Genomic DNA, 22,671 nt, shown 5'->3' with positions numbered 1-22,671 from the left:
CTATGAAGTTGTACATTTTCTGTCTGATGCCAGGCACGTGCTTTGGTCATGATGGTACTGTGTGAAACGCCATCAAATGCCTTGCGTATGTCCACTCCAACAACAGCTTGTGGGTGCACTGAAATAGAGTCGAGAACATCCTCTTTTAGGCGGAGGAGCACATCTTGTGTTGATAGCTCAGGGCGGAATCCGTACATTGTAGGAGCCAAAAGGTCGCGATCTTCATGGTACCACAGCAAGCGTGTGTTGACCATGCTCTACATCACTTTACAAACACATAAAGTTAAAGAGATCGGACGGAGGTTTGTAAGGTATACAGTGGCTTACCAGTCTTCGGAATGGGTTTGACCACAGAAAACTTCCATGCGGAGGGCAGTACTCCTGCTTCCCAAACACGGTTGAACTCGACGAGAAGAGCGTGCATGTACTCGTAGGGTATATTGCGTAGATGAGCAACACACACTCCATCGGCTCCTGCAGTACTACGTGCGTTAGCATGCTGCAAGGCGTGCTCCAGCTCGAGCATGGTGAAGGGACTATTAAATGGCTCGCTGTCTTCAGTACTTGCATCCTTCTGGTACGTGGTGTCTGTAGGGCGAGACGTCTGAGGGAAAAACACTCGCGTGGCCTGTTCGGCTTGCTCCTGAGCGCTGATGCCTTCCCGGAGGGCCACACGAGCCGCGCCGTTGTAGGTCTTGCGCTGACCGAGGAGAGAGCGCAGTATGTCCCATACCTTGGACGTGTGAGTCTTCCCATTGATAGATTCACAAATTCCCATCCAGCGGTCTGACGCGAGCGTAGTCGTGTACTCTTCAATGGAACGCTGTATTTTGCGCAACCGTGCTTTGTGGCGCGCCGCGCGGCCGGACCACCTGTTTTGAGCGAGAATCCGGAGCCTTCTATTCCATAAGGTGAGCAGATGTCTATCAGGTCTGGATGGTGAGACGGAACCCATAGGTTCTTGGTGGCATTCCGCTTTGCTGCGCATAGCTGTGATACCAGATGGTCAATGTTATTGGCCGGAGGCTGCTACTGTAATAACTCGTGGTATTTGTCCCAGTGTGTTATGTGGCTTAGCCGTGTAGTGGCGTCTGACTTAATCTTTGCATTGGTAGGGCTTGTACAAGAACGTATGAATATCGGAAAGTTGTCGCTTCCCATGCAATCGTCCAGCACCTCCCACTGAAACAGCTGTGGGCGGGTGCTCCAGGTGAGATCTGGTGACGTGTCTTCTTGGTGTACTGTCTGTCCCAGTCTCGTGTGTGCTTCGGGCGTATTGAGAAGTGTCAGCCCGTACTTCGGGGCATCTTGCATGATGCGCCTGCCACGCCGACTGCATTTGTTGTATCCCCAGGCGACGTGCTGATAGTTGAAGTCCCCGCACATCAATCTGGTGTCCTGTGGATACAGCTTCTCGAAGTGGGTGATGACACTTAGATCAACGGGCACCTTTTTGCCTCTTTTTTTGTGTTTTCGGGAACAACACAAAGGTGGCGGGGTGCACTCCCAATAAGAATGAGGGATGGATGGGTAAGAAGAACAGGTGGGGCAGGAAGAGATGACCTGGGCGCCGATAGATAAGGTGAAGAACGTGATGGGAGGGGAGTGAAGAGGTTTGAGCTGCCGAATGTGGCACGCAGCCTCACGAGTTAAACGGGAACTGGGGGGTGGGTACAAGGTGCGTGATAGCCGATGGGCGTGTTATTGGTAACGGCGTTAAGTGCGGTGCTGAGTACCAACCATCGGCGGGTGGTACACGGTTGGCCAGGACATAGGCGGATGCGTGAAAGGTACTCGGGTAAGCGCGTTTGCTAGGGCATTTCCGCACATGCCCGCGTGGCCAGGAACCCAAACCAGTGTGAAACGTGGCCGAGGATTTGAAGCAAGTGTCGAAGTGACGAAGTCAGTGGTCTGTGAGAGGGTCTCAATGTGAGCGAAATTAAGAAGGGCTGATTGACGGTCGGAGAAGATATACAGTTGAAATTTCATCATGAATTTCCTGCTTTACAGAACAAATCCGGATTCCTCCTGCAGCCCATAGGCTCAATGCTTTTACGAGCTCGAAATATCGAAAAAAATTCCCAGCATTTCCCCGAGGGGAAGAATGTGAAAGTGCGAATGCACGAGTTGAATTTGCGCGGTTCGGTAATGTTCGTGAAAGAGAGATCACACACACACACACACACACAACTACAAAGAAAGAAAGATGCATTTATTCACAGACACCTATTTGTGTTGTCGTTGTACTTGATTGCAAGAGCGGGTCTCAGCTTTGAAATTTCGTGTCAGTACTCCTTTAAGCGGGTGCATTAGCCCTTCTCACGCCCGATTCTTGGCCAATCCCCCACGTGGGTATGTGCCATGTCAGCGGCCAGGCAGCGCGCGCCCATCTCCCCCCGTTGCCAAGGAAGACGAGGAGATTCCTGGCCAATGCCCCACGTGGGTATGTGCCATGTCAGCGGCCAGGCAGCGCGCGCCCATCTCCCCCCGTTGCCAAGGAAGACGAGGAGCGCGCGCACCCGTAACTGTTGCTATGCGGACGGCGGCGGACGCTTCAGGCTCGCTTAAGAAGTGCATTCGCACTTAAAAACCTTAGCCGCCAAAACCGATTTAACGAAGCATTCCGGGAAAAAAGATGCACATAAAAAGTTTTTTTCAAAGGTTACGGCGTCTATAGAATGTCTGGCAATGTGCTGCCAGCGCAGTGCAAGCACCCGAGCTAGCAGTGTGCTGTAAGCTCGCGTTGCGGGCTCCACAAAACCGCAACACGAGCAGGAAGAGGCATCGCCCAGTTGTTGGGAATAGCTTCGTCAGCGAGGTGAGGTGGCCGCATATCAGAAATTTGACGACTTCGTGAACACCGTCGCAGACACGCACACTGACACAACAGAAGTTCTCGACGACGAGGAGATAGTGCAGCTTGTTTCCGGCGCCCAATTGGAGTCATGAGGATGCGAGCTATCCGGGTACTGCCGAAGCTCCCGTGCCCCCGCCAAACCAGGTGATGGACGCCGTCGACCTTCTGAGGCGGTTTGCTAAGGCACACGAGGGTGTCAAAGACGCTTAGACTTCACTGGCCAGCTACGAGAAGTGTGGGCTCACGCTGCTCACAAAGGGCGCGCAGGCGAAAATCGCAAGCTTTTTCTCGAGGCAATAAATTTGTCGTTCTCTCGAACAAAATTCGTCGTTATCTCGATTTTACGAAGTTCCCGATTTAACAAAATAGTTTGTGGGTCCCGATGACTTCGTCAAATCGAGGTTCAACTGTATACTGGCGTGGTGGCCGGAACAGTCAGAGTCGCGTGCTCTATTGCAAAAGCAAGGGCGTATTCTTCGAAGGAGGCCGAATCAGGTGGGGAAAGAAAGAAAACCGCGGCAGTGTTATATAGAAGGGAGTTGGAGAAATGAAGTCGTGCCCGTTGAGTTTGAGTGTATGTCGCTGGCGTCAGTAAATAAACGATGGAGCCGTGGGAGAACGCAACCGAGCTTGTGCCTTATCTCCCGTACGCGCTCCGGAAAACTTGCTGTTGCTGCTCCTTCCATGCATACCCTTATCAAGGTGATGCGCTGTCTTTACGTGTGACGGGCAATGCAGTCGCTTGATTGATTGATTGATTGATTGATTGTGGGGGTTTAACGCGCCGACGCAACGCAGGCGATGAGGCGCGCCGTAGTGGAGCACTCCGGATTAATTTTGACCACCTCGGGATCTTTAAGGTGCACCGAAATCTCGTACACACGGTCGTTTTTGCTTTTCGCCTCCATCAGAAAAGCGGCCGCCACGGCTGGGAATCGAACCCGCGTCCTCGTGCTCAGCAGCGCAACGCCTTAGCCACTGAGCCACCGCGGCGGGTAAAGCAGTCGCTTTCAATCAGCTCATTTGAGGGCGCTGGTTTATGATGTGCGCGGAATCGCCGTTACGTGGTATTTTTCTTATTTCGCTAGGTTTCTTTATCTGTCAGAATAAATGAGCACGCAATTAGTACGTCACTGAAAATACCGCAGTTAGATGCCTCTAGTCGGTACCTACAAGTACCTCGTTGACGCTTTATTGATTAGGAGAGCTACTTCACGAGTTATGTAATTATTGTACCTACAAGTGCCTCGTTGACGCTTTATTGATTAGGAGAGCTACTTCACGAGTTATGTAATTATTTCCAATTATTTAATGAAGTCTCATTAATGAAAAAATTACTGGCTGCTACTCAACTGCACTGGAAACATTATGCGCTAGGTTTTGTTCGAGTAACACCGTTGCTATTTTTTATAATTTTGGTGCATGATAGCTGGGATACCCCGTATACTTCCTCGCATTAGAACCAATTGTGAACAACAATCGATCAAATATCTCATTTCTAGCTTTTTAAATGAACATAGGGTACTGACGGAAATTCTAGACTCCCCGTCTACTGAAGCCTCTAAAGCGGTTCGGCGCGACCTTCGTCGGTTTTAAAGGGACACTGAAGTGAATTTGTCAAGCTCCCGTTTTTGCTTGCACTGTGTAGACTGGCTCAAATTAACACACTATTCATCGTTTATCCGGTTGACAAATCGGTAATTATTTTACAAAGCGCGAAAGAAGAAAAACTACTATGCGCGGTTTGCGGCGGCCGCACCAACTAAAGGCTGTGACGTCAGGAGGGGGGGGCACCGTGATTGGACGACGCCCAAGGTTAGCAATCAAACAAGTTTCGGTTTCGGTTTCGGTTCTGTAAAACAACATGCTTGACATCTGATGGCGTTGTTGGATGGGCATTCTCGACATCTCAGTTATCGCCGTACCGCACTTCTGCCATGTTGTCGGCTGTCAAATGTCAAAGATAAACCTCCCAGGGCGGCTTGGAATCGTAGAAATCACTAGACGAGGCCTACGCAGTGGATGAATGCCCTCCGCGTCACCGCAGACTCTCAAATGCCATGCGCTTTTCCCGCATATTCGGAGCTTGCCTCACTCATGACTGTTCGTAAAAAGCTAGTTCGCACCAGGCCAAGGGTGTGCTGATTCAGGCCTGGGCCCACTGCCCGCAAGCAGTCGGTGCTTGTGGCGACAGCACGCCTACGAGAACTCGCTAGCGCGTCGTTGTCAGTATGCGCGCGTTCTGCGATCTCGCTCGTGGAGCAGTGAACGTTACGGCCCAAAAATGGTGAACTCAGTTCAGAAAACATCGGCCGCATACGAAAAAATCAACTTACAGAAAAAAACATGTACCCACGGGGATTCGAACCTGCGACTTTCCAAGCAGAATTTCGGCGCCTAAGACCACTAGGCCACGAGTCGGCACTGGCGGGATTGGATATATAAGGTTTATAACGTATGACCAGTGTACACTTTTATTTATTTTAATCATTTTAAGTACTTTATGTGACTATTTGTTGTATATCACACCTCCAGTATGTGTCCCCCAAACTTCCACAATATCTCACGTCTAGCAATTGCATTTCTTTGACGGAAAAGCGTTCGCAGATGTGCGGTCGTGCTGCTGACCGCTGTGCTCGTTTACCCAGCGCAAAAAGTGCTTCCTGCTCCCTAGTTTTGCGCTGTACGGTAAAAGTTTCAGTTGATTTTATTTTCTTAGTACCTATATTGACTTCGCTGACTCTTCTCCCGCCTTCAATTGTCCTTAGATTTTCCTACTAGCGTAAAGTCAGCGAAGCGTCGCATGTGCACTTGTGCAGCGCTTGTGTGGAGCGACCCGGACTCTGAGTTTGACACAGTGTACAAACTAACAAAGTAAGGAAAGGCACATTCTTTCATTCACAAAGGTGTTGTGGCTTAGTTTAAATTGAGCGAGCGAATAGCGATGATCCGTCGGCGGCCGGCGGACGGAACGCTGGGCCGACTGACTCGATCGGTACGTCGGCTGGTTGGCGAACCGTGCAGTAGCGCAGCCATTTTCCAGCTCATCTCCTGCTGACGTCACACGAAAACGCCACAGAGAATGGGCGAGCGTAAAGAGAGGAGGACAGCATTTTCGAATTGATTTTTCTACTAAATAAATTCACGTAAACGCGGCCAGAGTGGTCGAAACAATGCCTACGGACTCCGAACTACAATTTGCGCTAGTAATCCCGCAATGTTTACAAATCACTTCAGTGTCCCTTTAAGAGACATCAGTGTATTTTTTTTATGTGACTCTAATGTCCCTGGCACTTGAAGACAAGCTTCTTATGACAATGTGATCTGTATGTATCCCGGCTCAATGAGTGTTGTGTATGTATCTATTGTACTTTTCTAGATGAATTTATATTACCTCACTTAGTAGTAATATTTTATATCTCAGGTACACTGCCCTTAGTTATATTTATGTAGTCCTAGTCATCATATGTTCCTGGTGTAGACGGTAATATGCGGTCAAGTGACATTGCTTGGGTTTCTTTTTTTTTTTCGTGATATGTTCATGCACTGCGTCACGCAAATGTTTGTTTAATGCTGCTACAAACCCTTTTATAAGGATTTTGGACGTAGCCAGGTACTGGTGTGTACCTTTTCGTCCCCTTTGCTTTGTTTAACTGTGACAAAAAATGAAAATAAATTTCCATTTCAATTTTAATGATACAGCGGATGTTTGTTGAGTTGTGTTTTGCTGCGCTCACACCGCTTGCCCGTCATCGGTATGAGTGTTTCGTTTCTGTTGTCTTTAGAGCAGCTCATGCGAACACCTTCTGTGTTAGTGTTTGATTTTGCCTCAAGATTTTCCACTTCCTCTTAACGCGTTGTGTTTTTCGTTTCCTAACTAGAAGCCACTGCAACGTCTATCTTCAATGAAACGGACGCTGGTAGTCTCAGTTGTGTGCTTTTATTTTGCGTCAACTAAGCCAGAGATTTCTTGCCCGGCGAATAATTCGTGCATATAGGATCCATGGCAACATTTAACATGCAGCGAAGCGAGGTGACATTTGGTTATTTTTTCCGGACGGCAGGTGGTTGAATCACATTACAGACAGACAGACAGACAGACAAGAGTTACGCGTGTAACTATCCCAAGAAGGATTAGCACACTTAGAACTTAGAACAAGCAGCGAAATTTGGCGCCTCGTTAAGTTAATCTTTTGTTCACGCTCGTCGCAACTGCCAGCAACAAATGTTTACGCGCCCATATACATGCTCGTCGCCTTACCGGGAAGGGCTCTTTCCAAGACGCCGTGACAATGGAAGGCCGGACTATGGCGACTGGCACAGTTTCTCGTTCAGCAAGCACCAACGATTCAGCTAGAGCTTTGGTTAGGGTGTAAGTGTTCGGCAGCTGTCCAAGGAGCAATCCACTCATCATGTCCATCATCTTGTCATCCATCCATCTGTAAGAAACTAGCACGACTCAGCTACACACTGATAGTGCTGCGCAGTGTAGTCCTACGCTAACATTTTGAAGTTTCCTTTAGTTTAACTTGTCGAAATATTTGAACACTTCTAGTCATAACCAAAGCAGGATAAGCAGCTTATCCTTTAGCCGGTGATAACAGTACTGCGTTGAGGTGTACTTACTCCGCAGCTTCAATTATTTTGGAGGGATCTATGGGCGGGGTGTACACCACTTCGTCGACTTCAGGTTTGTCGCAGTTACAATATGCTGTCGATATATGCACAAGAGCCTGTAAATAAACATGAAGGGATCAGGGAATCAGCGTAGCCATGTGGCAGAATATAACACAGTAGTAATCGTCAGACCCTTCATTTCGCCTATTCCAAATATGCGTCAAAATAGGTACTTGACAAATTTTCCTACATTGTTGGCTTGCGAAAATATAAATATTTGATATTAGATTTCTGCTCCAGGCCATAATTATTTTTTTTGTTCCTTTGATGAGCTTGACCCCCCTTCCTTACAAACAATAATCGAAGCTCCGACTTCTGTGATCACTACCACATGAAGGGTCGATATAACGAGTTCCACATTTTTTGGAAATTGCAGAGTCGAAAGATTTACAACATAAGCGGTATACGAAACATAATTACATTTCCGGAAATAACCACTCGGCGATATTTGGACATAAAAAAGCTGCAGAAAGTCTCACAGTTGAACGACCACGTGCCGAGATTTGGGCGCACGTGAAAGGTCCCCCAGGTGGTCATAATTATTCCCGAGCCCTCCACTACGGCGCGCCTTCTATCCCAGGTGTAGCTTGGTGCGTTCAACCCCAGATAAGCATTATTACGCCGCTTTTCCCAGTTTAAGAATTTTTGTTTTCCTTGGTGGCATCGATGAAACACGCACACCCCAATAGCGTGATTTTTGTTTTGTTTTTTATTTATTCGCGTGAGGAGGCTTGGTTTGATTGACAACTGGGGTTCCGGGAACTATTTTAAGGTATTTTTATTTTTAATTCTTTTTGTTTCTCCTTCTGACTTAACCACATGGAGGCCTCCATTAGAGACACGTTCGTAATTTCATTCGTTAATTTTCGGTGGTTATTTCTGTTCGCTGCATTGTTTAATTTCCTGTTTACTTGCAAGGGTTGGCTATTATTAGCCACATTGGGCGACTTTGTCTGTTTTAGTTGTATCTTTGCTTCGTTTATTTTTTTTGCATGAATATACGCCAGTTACACGACAGTATTACACTATCAGAACGAATGATTTTCTCAACATCTACCCTTATGCAAATTTCATATTGAAGCACACTGGAATCAGTAGTTCTGTAGTAGTTCGTTTCACCCGACGCAGTCACAGTGGCACCTATTAACAAAAAAAAAAAAAAAACTAGGCACAACACAGGTTTAAATGTCCGAAGTAGATGTAGTATTGGTGTTATCAACAAACAGGTGCCCCACGCATCAGCCACAGCGCTGGCTCACGGGTATTAATCCGTACCATTCTTTGCCCCCCCGTCCAGGAGCGTGTAACTCCCTGCATTTCCACAAAAATGCAGATTTCGCGAATTTTCTAAGTGTAATCATTAGAATAACGTAAATGGAGATAATTTTTGGAACAAAATTTAGGAAAACTAAAAAAATAACAAAAATATACAAAATTACTGGAAATGTCACAACGTATCCGCATGGCATTTCCACGATATTGCATATTTCGCGAAACTTTCACCTGTACTCGTTATAACAAACATAACATAATCATAACATATAACATAATATAATTGTTATAACCTTCAAGCTCAGCCTAGGTCACGCGGGTGTGCGGAGGGAAAGCGTTCAATCACTTTTTCAGTTAAAGGGTAGGGAAATTTTGTAGAAACGGATAGAGGTCAGTCTTGGGGCCCGGTACCATCAGGGAAAGTGTGTAATAACAGCTTCCTCCGGCTTGAAAACAGAGGTGTATAACAAACTTCGGCTTCACTGGCATGATTTCTCCCCTTTACCGCAACTCATGACTGCCGACCCGCTATTTTTTGTTTGTTTTTTTGCACCCTGCGCTAAATGTGGCGGCCGGGTTTCTCCTGCTGTTTTTCAAAGTGGTGATGCAATTTTCCGTTAGCGAATACTGTTTATTTATTTGTTTATGAAGTGGTTTGGAGCTGAGCCCGTGTTGTGCACCTTAGAGCTTGCGTTGGGAAACTGTAGTTTTTACGACCCCCGCCGTCCTGGCGGGGTTGACGCGACGACGGCAGCGCACAACGACCACAGTTGCATTGGGATGCACCTTCAGGGCGCAACGACTACGGTAACATTTCATGATTTCCGCCATCGTGGAGGTGTCCACGAGAGGATATCCACTTTCCGCGCGCGAGTACGACCCCTTCAGGATGCCTGCCTTGCCGGCGGAGCCTTTTTTGTGTGTGTTTGACAGGCTTCCCTATTCAAAGTTGAACAATTCATTCCTTCTTAAGGCGGACATCATGCAGAAACGACTAGAAGGTTGTCGCTCCTCTCACCGCATAATTGGAGCACTGAGGTAAGCGGCATTTTAACAATGAAAGTTGGAAATCGCTTGATTCCATGGGGCATGTGGGCAAGTTTCTGGCCGTAGAGCGACAGAGTAGGGCAACAGAAAGAGCGCGTGGCTGCAGCGGCGCTGCCTTCGGTCTGCTGCCGCGATTGCTAGGAGGACGTCAAGTGGAAGCGCGGCGCGCCACCCGCCTCGGCCTACGCGCCCGTCTCACGGCGTTTCGACGGGTTCCAACTGCATTCGCCGCTTGAACGCGTTGTGCATTGCGTGTGTGGTCAAGAAAGGTGGAAATAAGGAAGACATCGGTAAGACGGCGAGGGAATGCGAATACTGGTGGACAAGTATAGAAGAGCAGGCAGCCAATACCGCTGCTAAAGCGAGAAACGAAGCCATTGAGACATTTAAAAACGCCGTGTTGCGGACTCCTAATAGGTAGGCGGGTCCAACGAACCGATCCTCAAGTTCGCGAGGGAAAGGGTCAACATACGCACGGATTGGATGAAAGCCAACTAGGGATCTTCAATTTGTTTTTGGTGATGACACTGTTCCTAATTACAAGGGTCGCTTCCGATTCTCACATATGCTGCTCGTCGTGGTAAAATTTTGGCCCATAATAGTGTTCTGTAAAATATATAGGATCTGTATTGAATCTTGTAGAATATGCACATGCCTTGACAATTATAATTAAAAACAGCTTACGTGTTACAATTGCTACGAATAATTTTGCGCAGAACGCTATTTCAGGCACAGACAGCTTCCTAACAGGGGCGATACTTACGCGTAGGTTTGGCATTTTTTTGCATAGGTCCACAACGCGCCTTGTACCGAGAACATTGAGGTCGACTGCCCTCCTGAAAGAAAAATTTCGAGTCGCACAATTCTGCAAATTAAACAAATGTAATTTTACCCCATACCAGAGACAAACCAGTGCCCGGATATACACCACCAAACCAATAAGTCAGAAAGTATTTGTGGCGAACCTTTTTCTATGACGGAACAAAGAGGACGTGTCCTACGTTTCTTCCTCTGTTGTGTGCGTGTTTCTGCACAATTTGTTGCAGTGAACCAGTACCAATCGCTCAGTTCGTCGTTCTTATCAGACAATGTCTTATACCCAACCTGCCCCCCAGGCCACCGATAACTCATATTCGTTTAGCATGTACGACCTAAATTTGCGCCTCTTTTTTAAACCAAAGCTTTAAAAAAGAGGTGCAGGAAAGAGGGGCGACCATTGGAGTCAACGAAAAAATCCCAACAAATGAAAGAAACTACTGGCAGCGCCAGGAATCGAACCTGGAACGAATAGAGAAACGGAGCATTCTGGAAGATACCTGGACTTCAAGTCAGCACACCCTATCAGTCACAAGCGGTCAGTTGTCATGGCATTAACAAATCGGGCCAGACGAACCTGCTCCGATGAAGTTGTGCTCCAGAAGGAATTGGCAACAATTGAAAAGGACCTAAAGAAGAACGGCTACCCGCTTTCGTTCGTGAGAAACACGCAGAGAAGAATGGTTCCGGAGCGCCCTCTACTCGAGGAAAATGTAACAAGCCAGAACACAGAGAATCCAAAACGCGCCGTGGTGCCATATGTACCTGGGATCAGTGAGGCCCGGGCACGTGTTTTCCGAAAGCGCAATTCGCAACTGGCGCACGCACCAACAAGCAAGCTGCGCAATGAACTGGTGAATGTGAAAGACAGGCTTCCGCGTTGCAAATTTCCTGGTGTTTATCGGATCGCTTGCGCCGAATGCCCAGCAGTATACATAGGCGAATCCGGTAATTTTTGCTAACGCATAAAGCAACACCAGTACGACGTGCGAAAGAAAAACGTGGTCTCCAACGCCATTGCGGAACACGAGGCGAATACTCAACATGCGATAAACTGGGAACATTCCAAGATACTGACGACGGAACGCAACATATCTGCACGCCTGAATCTGGAGTCCTTAATCATTCAGACAACTCAGCTTTGCGCAGAGGCAGTGTCGCATGCGATGACGTTTTTTAGCGCACACAATCAACAGGACGGACGGCTGCATGAATCCTGACTACGCCAAATCTCGTAAAAGCTTACTGGGGGCTATATAATTCGGCGTCTTCCAGTGGCCGTTTTCATTGTGAACAAGGGAGCCGTAGCGCTCCCGAAACATCTATTTGTTTTTGACTTGGTCAGTGACCTGTGTTTCTTGTTGTGTAGTATGCTACCTGACCAGACGGTATGCCGTCCAACCATCGACTTCATAAGCAAGAGCCCGTTGTCGTACCAATCGAGCTACGAGCCCACGCGGAGACGGGGGAGATAGGCGGTGAACGCACCGAGCACATTTGCGGGTTTATCCCCTGCGTTCTCGCGGAATGCAACGTGATAGCGTCACGTGACCTCTCGCGGAGTTATTTGTAGAGCCACGTGTGCGAATTCAAGTGACGTCTCCTGAGCGATCGTTGCGGGTGTCGTTTTCAGCTTCACTTTCCAACTCCATTCACAGCGTGGATTGGCGCGCATTTCTTGTTCATGAAGTTTTTCCACGCATTTCTGAGCTACAAAAAATATTGTACTACGCACTATAAAAATATCCTGGAAATTACACAGCGATCTATGTGGGCTGTTGCGCCACAAAATTACTCGCCGATAAACTCCATAAACCCGCACGGGACCTCCAGGATGCCTGACGGACGTTCCAAGCATGACGAAGCGGTTCTTCACCACGTGCGGCTAAATGTCGCTTACACAAGTTATTCTCGATTCGAGATGAAACAGGCCGCTTCCCCCTTTTGCCCTCTTTCTATTCGTGTCAAGTTTCTCGGCGGCACCATCGACTATAAATTATTCTGGAGGCAGGCCGTGGATTCTCTTGTCACGTCCATGCTTCCCCGCTTAAATGTGCTTCGACGAATTGCTGGATCTAACTGGGGTAGTCACTCATCATCTATGCTTAGGCTCCACTCGGCGCTCATCTTGAATCGGGTTCTTTACCAGCTACCTGTTTTGTCTCCCTCGGAGTCCCAGTATGCTCGTCTGGAAGCGGTGCACCGACAGGGCGTCAAGATATCCCTAGGAGTTCCCCAGGCGGCGGCAAACAAAAAAGTCCTGGAAGAGTCCCATTTTCCACCTCTTCGCTTGATGGCGTCTCAGCGGTTACTCTTGCAGCTTGTCCGGCTGGGAGAGTCCGCAGCCGGAAAGGCCTTGCTCAGACGTCTCTGCCTAAGGGTAGAATCTCGCATACACGCGGCGCTCAACACTCTCCGCATTCTCTACCCGCAACGGCGGAAGAACCAACATCGCTCGGAGCCACCATGGTCTTTCGAGAGTTTGGCGTCTCAGCTCACCATCCCGGGCATCCGCTCAAAGAGATGTAGACCTTGGCGGAAGCGAGAATGTTAGCACTTGAGCACTTGGACCGGTCGTACAGAGATTGTGTTCATGTGTTTACGGACGGATCTGTCGACAGAGAAGCAGATACCAGCGCAGCGGCCTTTGTGATTCCCGGCATGAACGTTTCCTGGGCGGTTCGCATTGACCAGTTGACGTCATCAACAACGGCAGAGAGCATAGCGATCGAGGCGGCCTTGAAAAAGATCAAATCGCTTCGGGTGCAGTATACGGTAATTCTCACGGATTCCAAGTCGGCCCTACAACTCTGGCAGCTTGGATTTCCCGCAGATAAATCTTGCCAACGCTCCCTGCGTCTTCTTCAGCAGATAACAGAAAACGGATTGAGCGTTCGCTTCCAGTGGGTACCTTCCCATGTAGGAGTGTTGGAAACGAGGCTGCGGACCAGTTGGCTCGTGAAGCGACATCGTGCACTAGTCTTCTGAACGTGGCCCCAAATGAACGGCGCATTTTAAAAGCAATTTCTCCAAAACCACACGGCCACCGTCCGCCTCGGGCATCTCCGATCCACGACTTTCACTCTCTGCTCCAGGGGGACACCGCAAGGATTAGTGGTGTCTCCGCTACTATTGAACCTAGCGATGAGAGAGTTGCCACCATTACTTAGCGCAATCACCACGGTTAATCATGCTCTGTATGCTGACGACCTTACACTTTGGGTTGCACAGGGCTCCACCGGCCAGCAGCAGGATTCGCTCCAAGCTGCTATTGATGTCATTCAGGAGTACCTTCAGGAGAGGGGCCTCAAATGCGCCCCAGAAAAATCTGCGCTCATCACACTGTGCGCTCGCACGTACAAGAAACGCACCGACCCAATCCCAGATCCTGACCTCTTCATCGACAACCACCCAGTACCCAATGTCGCCTCACTAAGAATACTAGGACTAAATATCTCTAAGAACGGTAGCGGGTCTAGCACCATCCCCCAACTCCAGCGGACGCTTATTCAACTCACTCAACTAGTCCGCCGTGTTGCCCACCGTCAGTTCGGCCTTCAAGAACACGATGCGGTTCGCATCATTCAGGCATTGCTGACCAGCCGCCTTATGTACGGGACCCCATACCTGGCCATCAAACCTGCGGAGCGAGACAAGCTCAACGTAATCATTCGCCAGGCTTATAAGACTGCGCTCGCCCTTCCGCCCACTATATCCACCCGCAAGTTGCTCCAATTAGGAATCCACAAGACCTGGGAAAAACTTCTTGAAGCGCACAAGCTGTCACAGCCCCGACGCCTTCTCCTTACATATACGGGGCGCTGCACTCTTCAACGCTTGGGTTATGCCACTCCCCCAGCCGACGACTGCCCGGTTGGCATACCGCCTGATATCCGGAATCGAATCACGGTGGCTCCTATTCCCAGAAATATGCATCCGGAATACAACGTCGCCCGCCGAGCGACTCGTGCGGCCGCGTTGCACCGGCTACATTCCACTAGCTCCATCACTCGGTAAACGGACGCTTCCCGCTACTCCACCCAGCGAGCTTACGCCGTTGCCGTTGTCGACCACCGCTTTCAACAGCTTTCGGCAACCACTATCCGCACCACCACTGCCACAACGGCCGAAGAAGCAGCCATTGCGCTAGCAGCCACTACAGTCAAAGACTACGTCACCGTACTTAGTGACTCGCAAGAGGCATGCCGCCGATATCTTCGCGGCCGCATTACTCCCACAGCTCTCCACATCCTTCAGGCTAATTACGAACTACCCGACATCCAACTCATCTGGGCACCCGGCCACGCTGACCTCCCCGGAAACGATGCTGCCCACGCCGCTGCCTGCGAGTATGCACGCCAGGCCGTCTCCGACCGGCAGCCTTCTTGCCCAGATACCCCTCTCACCACCCCTGATCTCCTCACCCACTACCGCCTCAGCCGCCGCAGATATCCTCCCCCTCACCCTCTACTTAGTCGCCTCGAAGCCACTACCCTCCGAAGGCTACAAACTAACTCGTACCCCCACCGTACACTCCTCCACAAAATGTACCCTACCCAATACTACACGACCTGTGCCTACTGCCCATCCCCTGGCACCCTATACCACCTGGTATGGGAATGCCAGCAATCCCCGTCTTTATCTCCAATCCCTAACCCTACTTACGAGCAGTGGGTGGACCGGCTGACCAGCTGGGACCTTGCGGCGCAACAAGAAGTCGTCGCTAGAGCCCGGGCAGCCAGCCAGGACCAGGGCATCCCGGACTAAGGATGCCCCCCACAGGGCTGGTGCCCCTGCCATCTAGCACCAAATTTGCTCGTTTTTATTAAACGTTTATTTCTCTCTCTTTAAGAACAATCATACAAGATCATTTCCACTCTCTTTGGCGAACACAACATCGACCTTGTGTTACCAAAGGAATGAAGAGGACAGAGGCAACCTCACTGTTCCGCATCCGGACCAGCTCAGCGCGGACACCGGCGTGGCTTCATAAGCTGAACATTATCTCTTCACCTCTGTGCGGAACGTGTGGTGCTACAGGCAAACATCGGTCATTTTATTATGGACTGCCGAGAGCATGCGGAGGAGTGGTTAGCTTTGTTTAAAGAACTGCGAAGGATAGCTGCTCCGCATGCCCCTTTGAACGATTTAATTTTCCCGGAAGGCCATTGGATTACGAGGATCTTTCGTTTGATCCTCCAATGTTTAAGGGTCACAAGCCTTTAGCGAATCATGGTGAATTCCCGCGCATAGCGGTAAAAGGTGCTGATCGGGTGAGCAATTGCCGGCATACCACGCAAGGCTAGGTCCACCCGTCAATAAACATCACCACCACCACCACCACTTTGTGACGTGCGCGAGGACTTGAACCACGTTCTAAGTGAGTGCACGCGGTATAGAGCAGCTAGAACATCCCTTTTAATGTCCTTGGGTCTTCCGCTTTCTAGAGGACTAACTCTAAGTGACGTGCTAGGCGCTTGGTCGAACTCTAAACGAGCATCTCGAGCGACAAAAGCTCTATTGTCTTTCCTGCGAAGCACAGGACTGGATCAGACTCTTTAAACAGGATTCTATTAATGAGCGCATCATCTTCATCACAGTCATTATCATCATCTCTTCATCGATTTAATTTTTTCATACATCTGGTGTAGCAAGCTAGGCGCCTTGGCCAGGCTAACCTCACCAGTGTCATTAAAGACCATTCTCTCTCTCTCTCTCTCCCTCCCTGGAAATCCCACTATTATGTATAACTGTAATGCTCGCTCTTTCCAGGTGTGTAAATTTTCCCTTCAGATCAAAGTGAGCAACCTTCTAGTACACAAGCCTATACACTGTAGGAGGAAGCTACTGAAGCTACTACAGCCTACTTACTTGAGGGGCTCGTCAAACTTGACCGTTGCAGCTGAGTGGAAGACAACCGAGACTCTTTTGAATAAGGTGGCCTGGTCGGTCGAAGTTAGTCCCAGGTCAAGCTGAGTGAGGTCCCCTGCCACAGCCTTCACTTTACGTAAGGCTCCAGGCTGCTCCTGATTGAGGCGCTCAAACACCTAGGAAAAGTGTTCGAAACAAAAAAAAAGTGTGGGAAGGACGTTGTGCAGCTCATTCGTAGAGGTTAATCAGTACCGACAGTTACACCGGTTAAACCTACAAGGCATGCTGTAAAACTTGCTTGCGAACGTGCCGGCGGATCGTTTTAGCTGGCGTCATCGAAACGGAGGGAAGGTGGGTTGAGTGAAAACGGAACTTTCTCGTTAGAAATTCGCGTAATCGTCCCAAGACCCCCAGAAGATGGTTTCGGTATTCTCAACGTTAGCTTGGTATGGTAATTAGACAATTTATACGACTCGTTTCAGGCTCCTTTTTAATAGCTTCAGTTTATCCGCCAGATAAAGAAATCTTTACCAGAACACACATACGGGTAAATGTCCGTCTAGTGTGTGTCTAGTTTACCTTAGACTTGAGCATTGCTTCAGTCCTAGCCTCGGGCTCCTTTCCTTTCTTGCCTCGTACGAGAAGGTAGACCTCCTTGACACCAGGACAGGAGCGCAACAGTTTCTCCAGCAGGACCTGAAACATGGAAGCTTCTGGTTAACCGGACATCTGCAGCTACTCGTGGGAATTTTAAGCGGGCGATTCGCAAAGCCAAGCTTGTTCTATTCGGCAAATTATAACAATGCAGAACACAATAGGACTTAATCGATGTTTGATTCATACAAGCAACCAGCTTCGATGCCTTTAGCGATGCCTTTGGTTCGATGCCTTTAGCGATGATGCGTGAGTAAGTGCGAATATCTTCATGTCTCAATGCGGTCACTTATTATTCCTTTCCGCACTTGACCCAAAAGTTCGCCTATCTCGTATGTTTCCTTGATATCTCCGCAGTTTTTTTTCATTGGCGGTGCAGCCACTTTTTTGTAGTTTTTTGCACCTGACCCGAAAGTTCACCCATCTCGTATTTCTCACTTGATATCGCTGTAGTTTGGCTTGGCGTTCTTTCGCAACATTACTATAGTTATGCTTGGAGGCTCGGTCAAGCTTTCTGCGTGGTGTCGTAGTTAGGCTCCCAAAGAGCAATGAACACTCGGTCATTGAAGTATACGTGCAATGGACGCGTGCCCACCGGCTTCGCGTTGAAGCTACAAGAGTAGCGGAGGGCGCAGCGGGGCGAGCGTTTGCTCAAAATTTTAAGTGCGGAGAGAGAGAGAGAAAAACTTTTATTCCTGGCAAGGCTTAGTCCTAGCGAGTGTCCCTTAGGAGGGGAAGGCGCGCCAGGTAATCTTGAGCCTTATTGGTGGTCAGGAGCTGTAGCTCGGGTGAGGAGCTCCCGGTCACCTCCATCCAGGTAGTGGGAGGGTTGGGTAAACGGAGCGGCGGTAAAAATGGGCATTCCCAAATGGCGTGTAGCGTGGTGTCTCGAGAGCCACATGCCGGGTACCTTAAGCACAGCGGCTTAAGATAGGTGGTGAGGCAGTGGAAGTGGTAAGCGAATATATCTACTTAGGCCAAGTTGTAACCCCGGATCCCAACCATGAGGCAGAGATAATTCGAAGGATAAGAATGGGGTGAGTGCATTCGGCAGGCATTCTCAGGTAATGAATGGCAGCCTACCATTGTCCCTGGAGAAGAAAGTGTATGACAGCTGCATCTCACCAGTAGTCACCTAGCGCGGCAGAAACTTGGAGGCTCACTAAGAGCGTTCAACTTAAATTGTGGACGACTCAGCGCGCAATGGAACGGAAGATGATAGGTGTAACCCCCACCAAGGCTGGAACCCCCACCAAGCGAATTTGACTAATTTACTCGAGGCAGTCCAGAACAAGGCTGCAAGGTTTATTTTGCGTTCATACTCCCCCACTCAAAGCGTATCCTTTCTAAAAATTCCCTTAATCTACATAATCTCCATCTCCGTCGCAAATTGTTTCGTCTACTAGTTCATTTCCGTCCACTATATTACAACCACTCGCACTTTTCCTCCGAACATATTTTTCCAGCGCATCACATTTCCTTACGGACCGACCATGTGCACAAGGTATCTCCAATTTTTTCCCGTACAGAAAAATTCAAATCATCGCCCCTTGTCCTGTCAATAAACGATTGGAACCAGTTAACAGGCAGTATTGTATCTGTGAGCGATCCATCTTTATTTGAAGCCGCTTTACTCAGATACCTTCTCGCGGAAAGGGTTGCATAATTTCTTCCATTTTTTTTCTCCGATGGTTCTTTCCGAAAACTTTGGTCGTACTGTGTTGTTCGCCTTGTTACTGCTTTTGCCCTCTTACTTGCCCATATTTGCATGTACAAATTTGTATGTACACATTTGTTCCTTTTATACTTTGCAATTTTGGTTGTATAACCACATCCCCCCCCTATGCAATGCCCTGACGGGCCTTTAGGGTACTGAAAAAAAAATAAAAAAAAAACATTAAGGGACAAGAAGAGAGCGGAGTGGGTCAGGGAACAAACGCGTGTTAAGGACATATTAGTAGAAATTAAGAAGAATAAATGGATGTGGGCAGGGCATGTCATGCGAAGGCAAGATAACTGTCGGTCATTAAGGGAAACAGAGTGGATACCTAAGAAGGCAAGCGTGGCAGGGGGCAGCAGAAAGTTAGACGGGCAGATGAGATCAAGAAGTTTGCGGAGATAAATTGGTCGCAGTCAGCGCAGGACCGGCGTAATTGGAGATTAATGGGAGAGGCCTTTACCCTGCAGTGGGCGTAGATAGGCTGGTGATGATGATGAACTTACTACCGAACAATGACCGTCCGCGTCCGTGCGCATAGCATTTACACTCGCGAAAAATCACAGAAGCACCGGCAGGATTCGAGCCTGTGTCTGGTACACCAGAGTTAGTGCCAGTCTTCTTACCCATTGGGTTACGACCTTGAATTAGTACCCGAGAGTCACATGGCTGACTCCTCGCCTGCAACGGTGCGGAGTACCTCAGGACCTCCCAATGTCCGTCCGCGTCCATCCGTGCGCACACCACCATCAAGCGAAAATCAAGCGAAATTCGATTTGAGTCGTGAGTTGCAGTTTCATTTAGGGAATAATCAAGGTGCAACTCACGGCTAAAATCGAATAATGGTCAGGGCGCAAATCGGATGTCACTCGGTCCCCGTACTGCGCACCCTCGCCATCATCCACGGAGTGGAGATGCTACCATTTTTTAAACTCATTCGAAGGTCACCGTTTGGCATGTGTAGCCTGACGTGTGGGACGCTAATTAAGAAGTTGATTAATGTTATCGCTTCTCAGCATTTTGGCTTATTTTATTTTGGCCGTAATTGTTCTTTAATCATAGCCAAAATTCTACCGCTAGTCGCAGAAAGTGGTAAAGCGAGCCACCCCACGACGCGTTTGCAAAGCCGTACGTTCTTGTACCAGTTGTATCACACCTCCGACAGGTGGCGACACCAGTCCCGGCCAAACGCTGCGAGGTAGAGCTGCAATAAAACTGCGGATGCCGGCGCGCGCGATTACGTCATCGCTTGGCGAGGTATCCCTCTGCCCATCTTCGCCGGCCAAATTACCAGCATAAAGTGTATCGCTGTTAAAAGTTGCCCCAATCCACGGCGTGAACGCGGTTGGATAGGGAAGTCACAAGAGCGATGAACATTAAAGCCATAAATTTCGCTTTGCCGCAAAGCATACTATCCGCCTTTCGTCCACAGGCTCCTGACAGGATTGAGCCGTTCCGGGGTGTCGGTGTGGCATCTCGGTAACCGACTAAAATATGTTTTAGTCAGGAAATCATTTGTTGTGCGTCAGGTTCGTTCAGTTATAAAACAGGCTCCTGTATATTGTTGAAAACCAAGGCAGAATGAGAAGAGAGAGAGGGAAATAATGATTTATTGGGGAGTTCAGCTCCAACCCAAACAGGAGATGGCTACTCCAGGCATTGGAGTACACAAAATGTACCGTACTTGTCCTAAGGAACCACAAGGTTAAAATATGCACATTGAAAAAGCAGAGGCTGAAAGATCGCATACGAACTCAGTAACTACTTGCTAGGAATAGTACAAAAGCACGCACATATATAACGCGTTTTACGGCTTTCTTTTTATAGACGGTATTCGTTGAAAAGTTTAGCGGTCAATTTCTTCGCTTGGCAACACTGGAAACGGCCACAGACATGGCCGATGCGCCACAGACACAGCGCAGCCTGGGCCACTGCGGCCGCACGCCGAAGAAAAAAAAAGACACCGGCGTGCGTCATCTGCTCCGTTCCAATGCGATTCTAAACTGTGGCGCCAACAGAGATGTTATTAACCACACTCAGAGTGAACTCGACGCAATACTTTGTGTCCGGCGAAGAGTTCGTAACGTGAAACACAGTCATGTGTTTCACAGTCGTGCTTAGCACGGACAAGTGCCGCCATCCCGCGGAGCCCGACGTAACAAGTGACGGCGCACTCACACGGTTTCAGGGAGGAGAAGAGGGGTGCCTGATCGGCGGGCCGTGCGCACAACGTCGCCTAGCAACAGGCGCTTGGCCACAGATATGGCGGCGCACACTTGGTTGCCCGCATGCATTCCACGCCATTGAATACCGAGGATTGGCTATACCCGTTGTTATATTGCGACACGCAGTGATCGCCTGGTAGTACGAGCAATTCACACACACACAAACGTGGGCGTGTGCGCGTGCGCGCGTGAGTGCGTGCGTGCGCGTGCGCGTGCGCGTGTGCGTGCGTGCGCGCGTGTGTGTTTGTGTTTGTTGATTGATTGATTGTAGGGTTTAACGCGCCGACGCAACGCAGGCGATGAGGTGCGCCGTAGTGGAGGGCTCAGGATTAATTTTGACCACCTGGGGATCTTTAACGTGCGCCGAAATCTCGTGCACACGGGAGTTTTTGTTTTTCGCCTCCATCAGAAATGCGGCCGCCGCGGCCGGGAATGGAACCCGCGACCTCGTGCTCAGCTTGTTTGTGTTTGTGTGTGCGTGTGCGTGTACGTGCGTGTATGTGCATGCGCGTGTGTGTGTGCGTGCGTGCCTGTGTTTGTGTTTGTGCTTGCGTGTGCGCGCGTGTGTGCGTGCGTGTTCGTGCGTGTGTTTGTGCATGTGACGGCGCGTGCTTGCGTGCGTGCGTGCGTGTGTGTGTGCGTGTGTGTGTGTGTGTGCGAGTGTTTACGCGCGTGTGTGTGCGTGCGCGTGCGCGTGTGTGTGTGCGTGCGCTTGCCTGCGTGTTCCCGCAAGATCTTTATTGGTTTATTTGACACAATCACTGCCCTGCTGTGTCGAGCTACGCTCACCCGAAGAATCAGCAGACTATCGTGCCACACGTGCTGCGATTTCTGCGCAGCTGGAGGTAAATTTAACTTTTTTGTGGAGCTAACAAACACACCTGACTAGAAAAAATAGGAGCAAAACACCACTATGACGGGGATGTCGGCGATTGTTTTGGTATTCCTGCCGTTTTTCCCAAGCGAGCCAATGGGATGTGATAGCGTAATGAATACTGCAGCACTGTAGTAGGTGTTTTCGTTCTCTCCTTTCGCAGCGAAGCTGTCGTGCGATGGGTTCAGCCCTCCATTGTGTGCGTGTATTGGGTCACGGCGGAAATAATTGTATGCGCTTGCCCCAGAGCAACTGCGAATTGCTCTGCAGTTTACCTTATCTAGGTATCAGAAAAATCATGCTGAAGTTGGCCGCTAAGACGACTCTATCATTACGTCAAGTACCATTTACGGGCCACAATTAGTTCACAATTTAGTTGTAAACGTTTCAGAATTCACGTCTGCCGCCAACACATGGCAGGCTACGGCGTTACTGTAGTATAAAGAACATGACTCTCGTTTTATTGAAACTACAGTATACTCTCGATAAACGAAACTTCAAGGGACCGAGAAAATTAGTTCCGTTTAACAGGAGTACCGTTTGCTGAGATAGATGTGTGAAAGTACAAATTTATGTGCGTACACACTCTTAATACTATTTCATGGAATTCTAAGCATTAGAACGTGAATGTAGCTGATAGACTTTCAGAAAGCAAGAAAAC

At 49.0% G+C, this 22,671-nt stretch overlaps 1 protein-coding gene across 2 annotated transcripts in view; it reads right to left on the bottom strand.

Annotated features, from left to right (window-relative positions):
- LOC144174625 (putative fatty acyl-CoA reductase CG5065) overlaps window positions 1–22,671 on the bottom strand; it is a 54,902-nt gene that overhangs the window by 15,249 nt on the left and 16,982 nt on the right. For both annotated transcript variants that reach the window (XM_077703402.1, XM_077703403.1), the window contains exons 3-7: window positions 17,120–17,236; window positions 16,541–16,716; window positions 10,617–10,689; window positions 7,484–7,590; window positions 7,119–7,296 (exon numbers count right to left, since the gene is read on the bottom strand). In XM_077703402.1, coding sequence (XP_077559528.1) covers window positions 7,119–7,296; window positions 7,484–7,590; window positions 10,617–10,689; window positions 16,541–16,716; window positions 17,120–17,236 — 651 coding nt within the window. The remainder of the gene's footprint in view (window positions 1–7,118; window positions 7,297–7,483; window positions 7,591–10,616; window positions 10,690–16,540; window positions 16,717–17,119; window positions 17,237–22,671) is intronic.

This window comes from Haemaphysalis longicornis, unplaced genomic scaffold (genome assembly GCF_048455015.1).
Source record: "Haemaphysalis longicornis isolate Haplotype H1 unplaced genomic scaffold, Haemaphysalis longicornis Haplotype H1 scaffold_3, whole genome shotgun sequence".
NCBI lineage: Eukaryota > Metazoa > Arthropoda > Arachnida > Ixodida > Ixodidae > Haemaphysalis > Haemaphysalis longicornis.
This window is presented reverse-complemented; position numbering and strand designations above follow the sequence as displayed.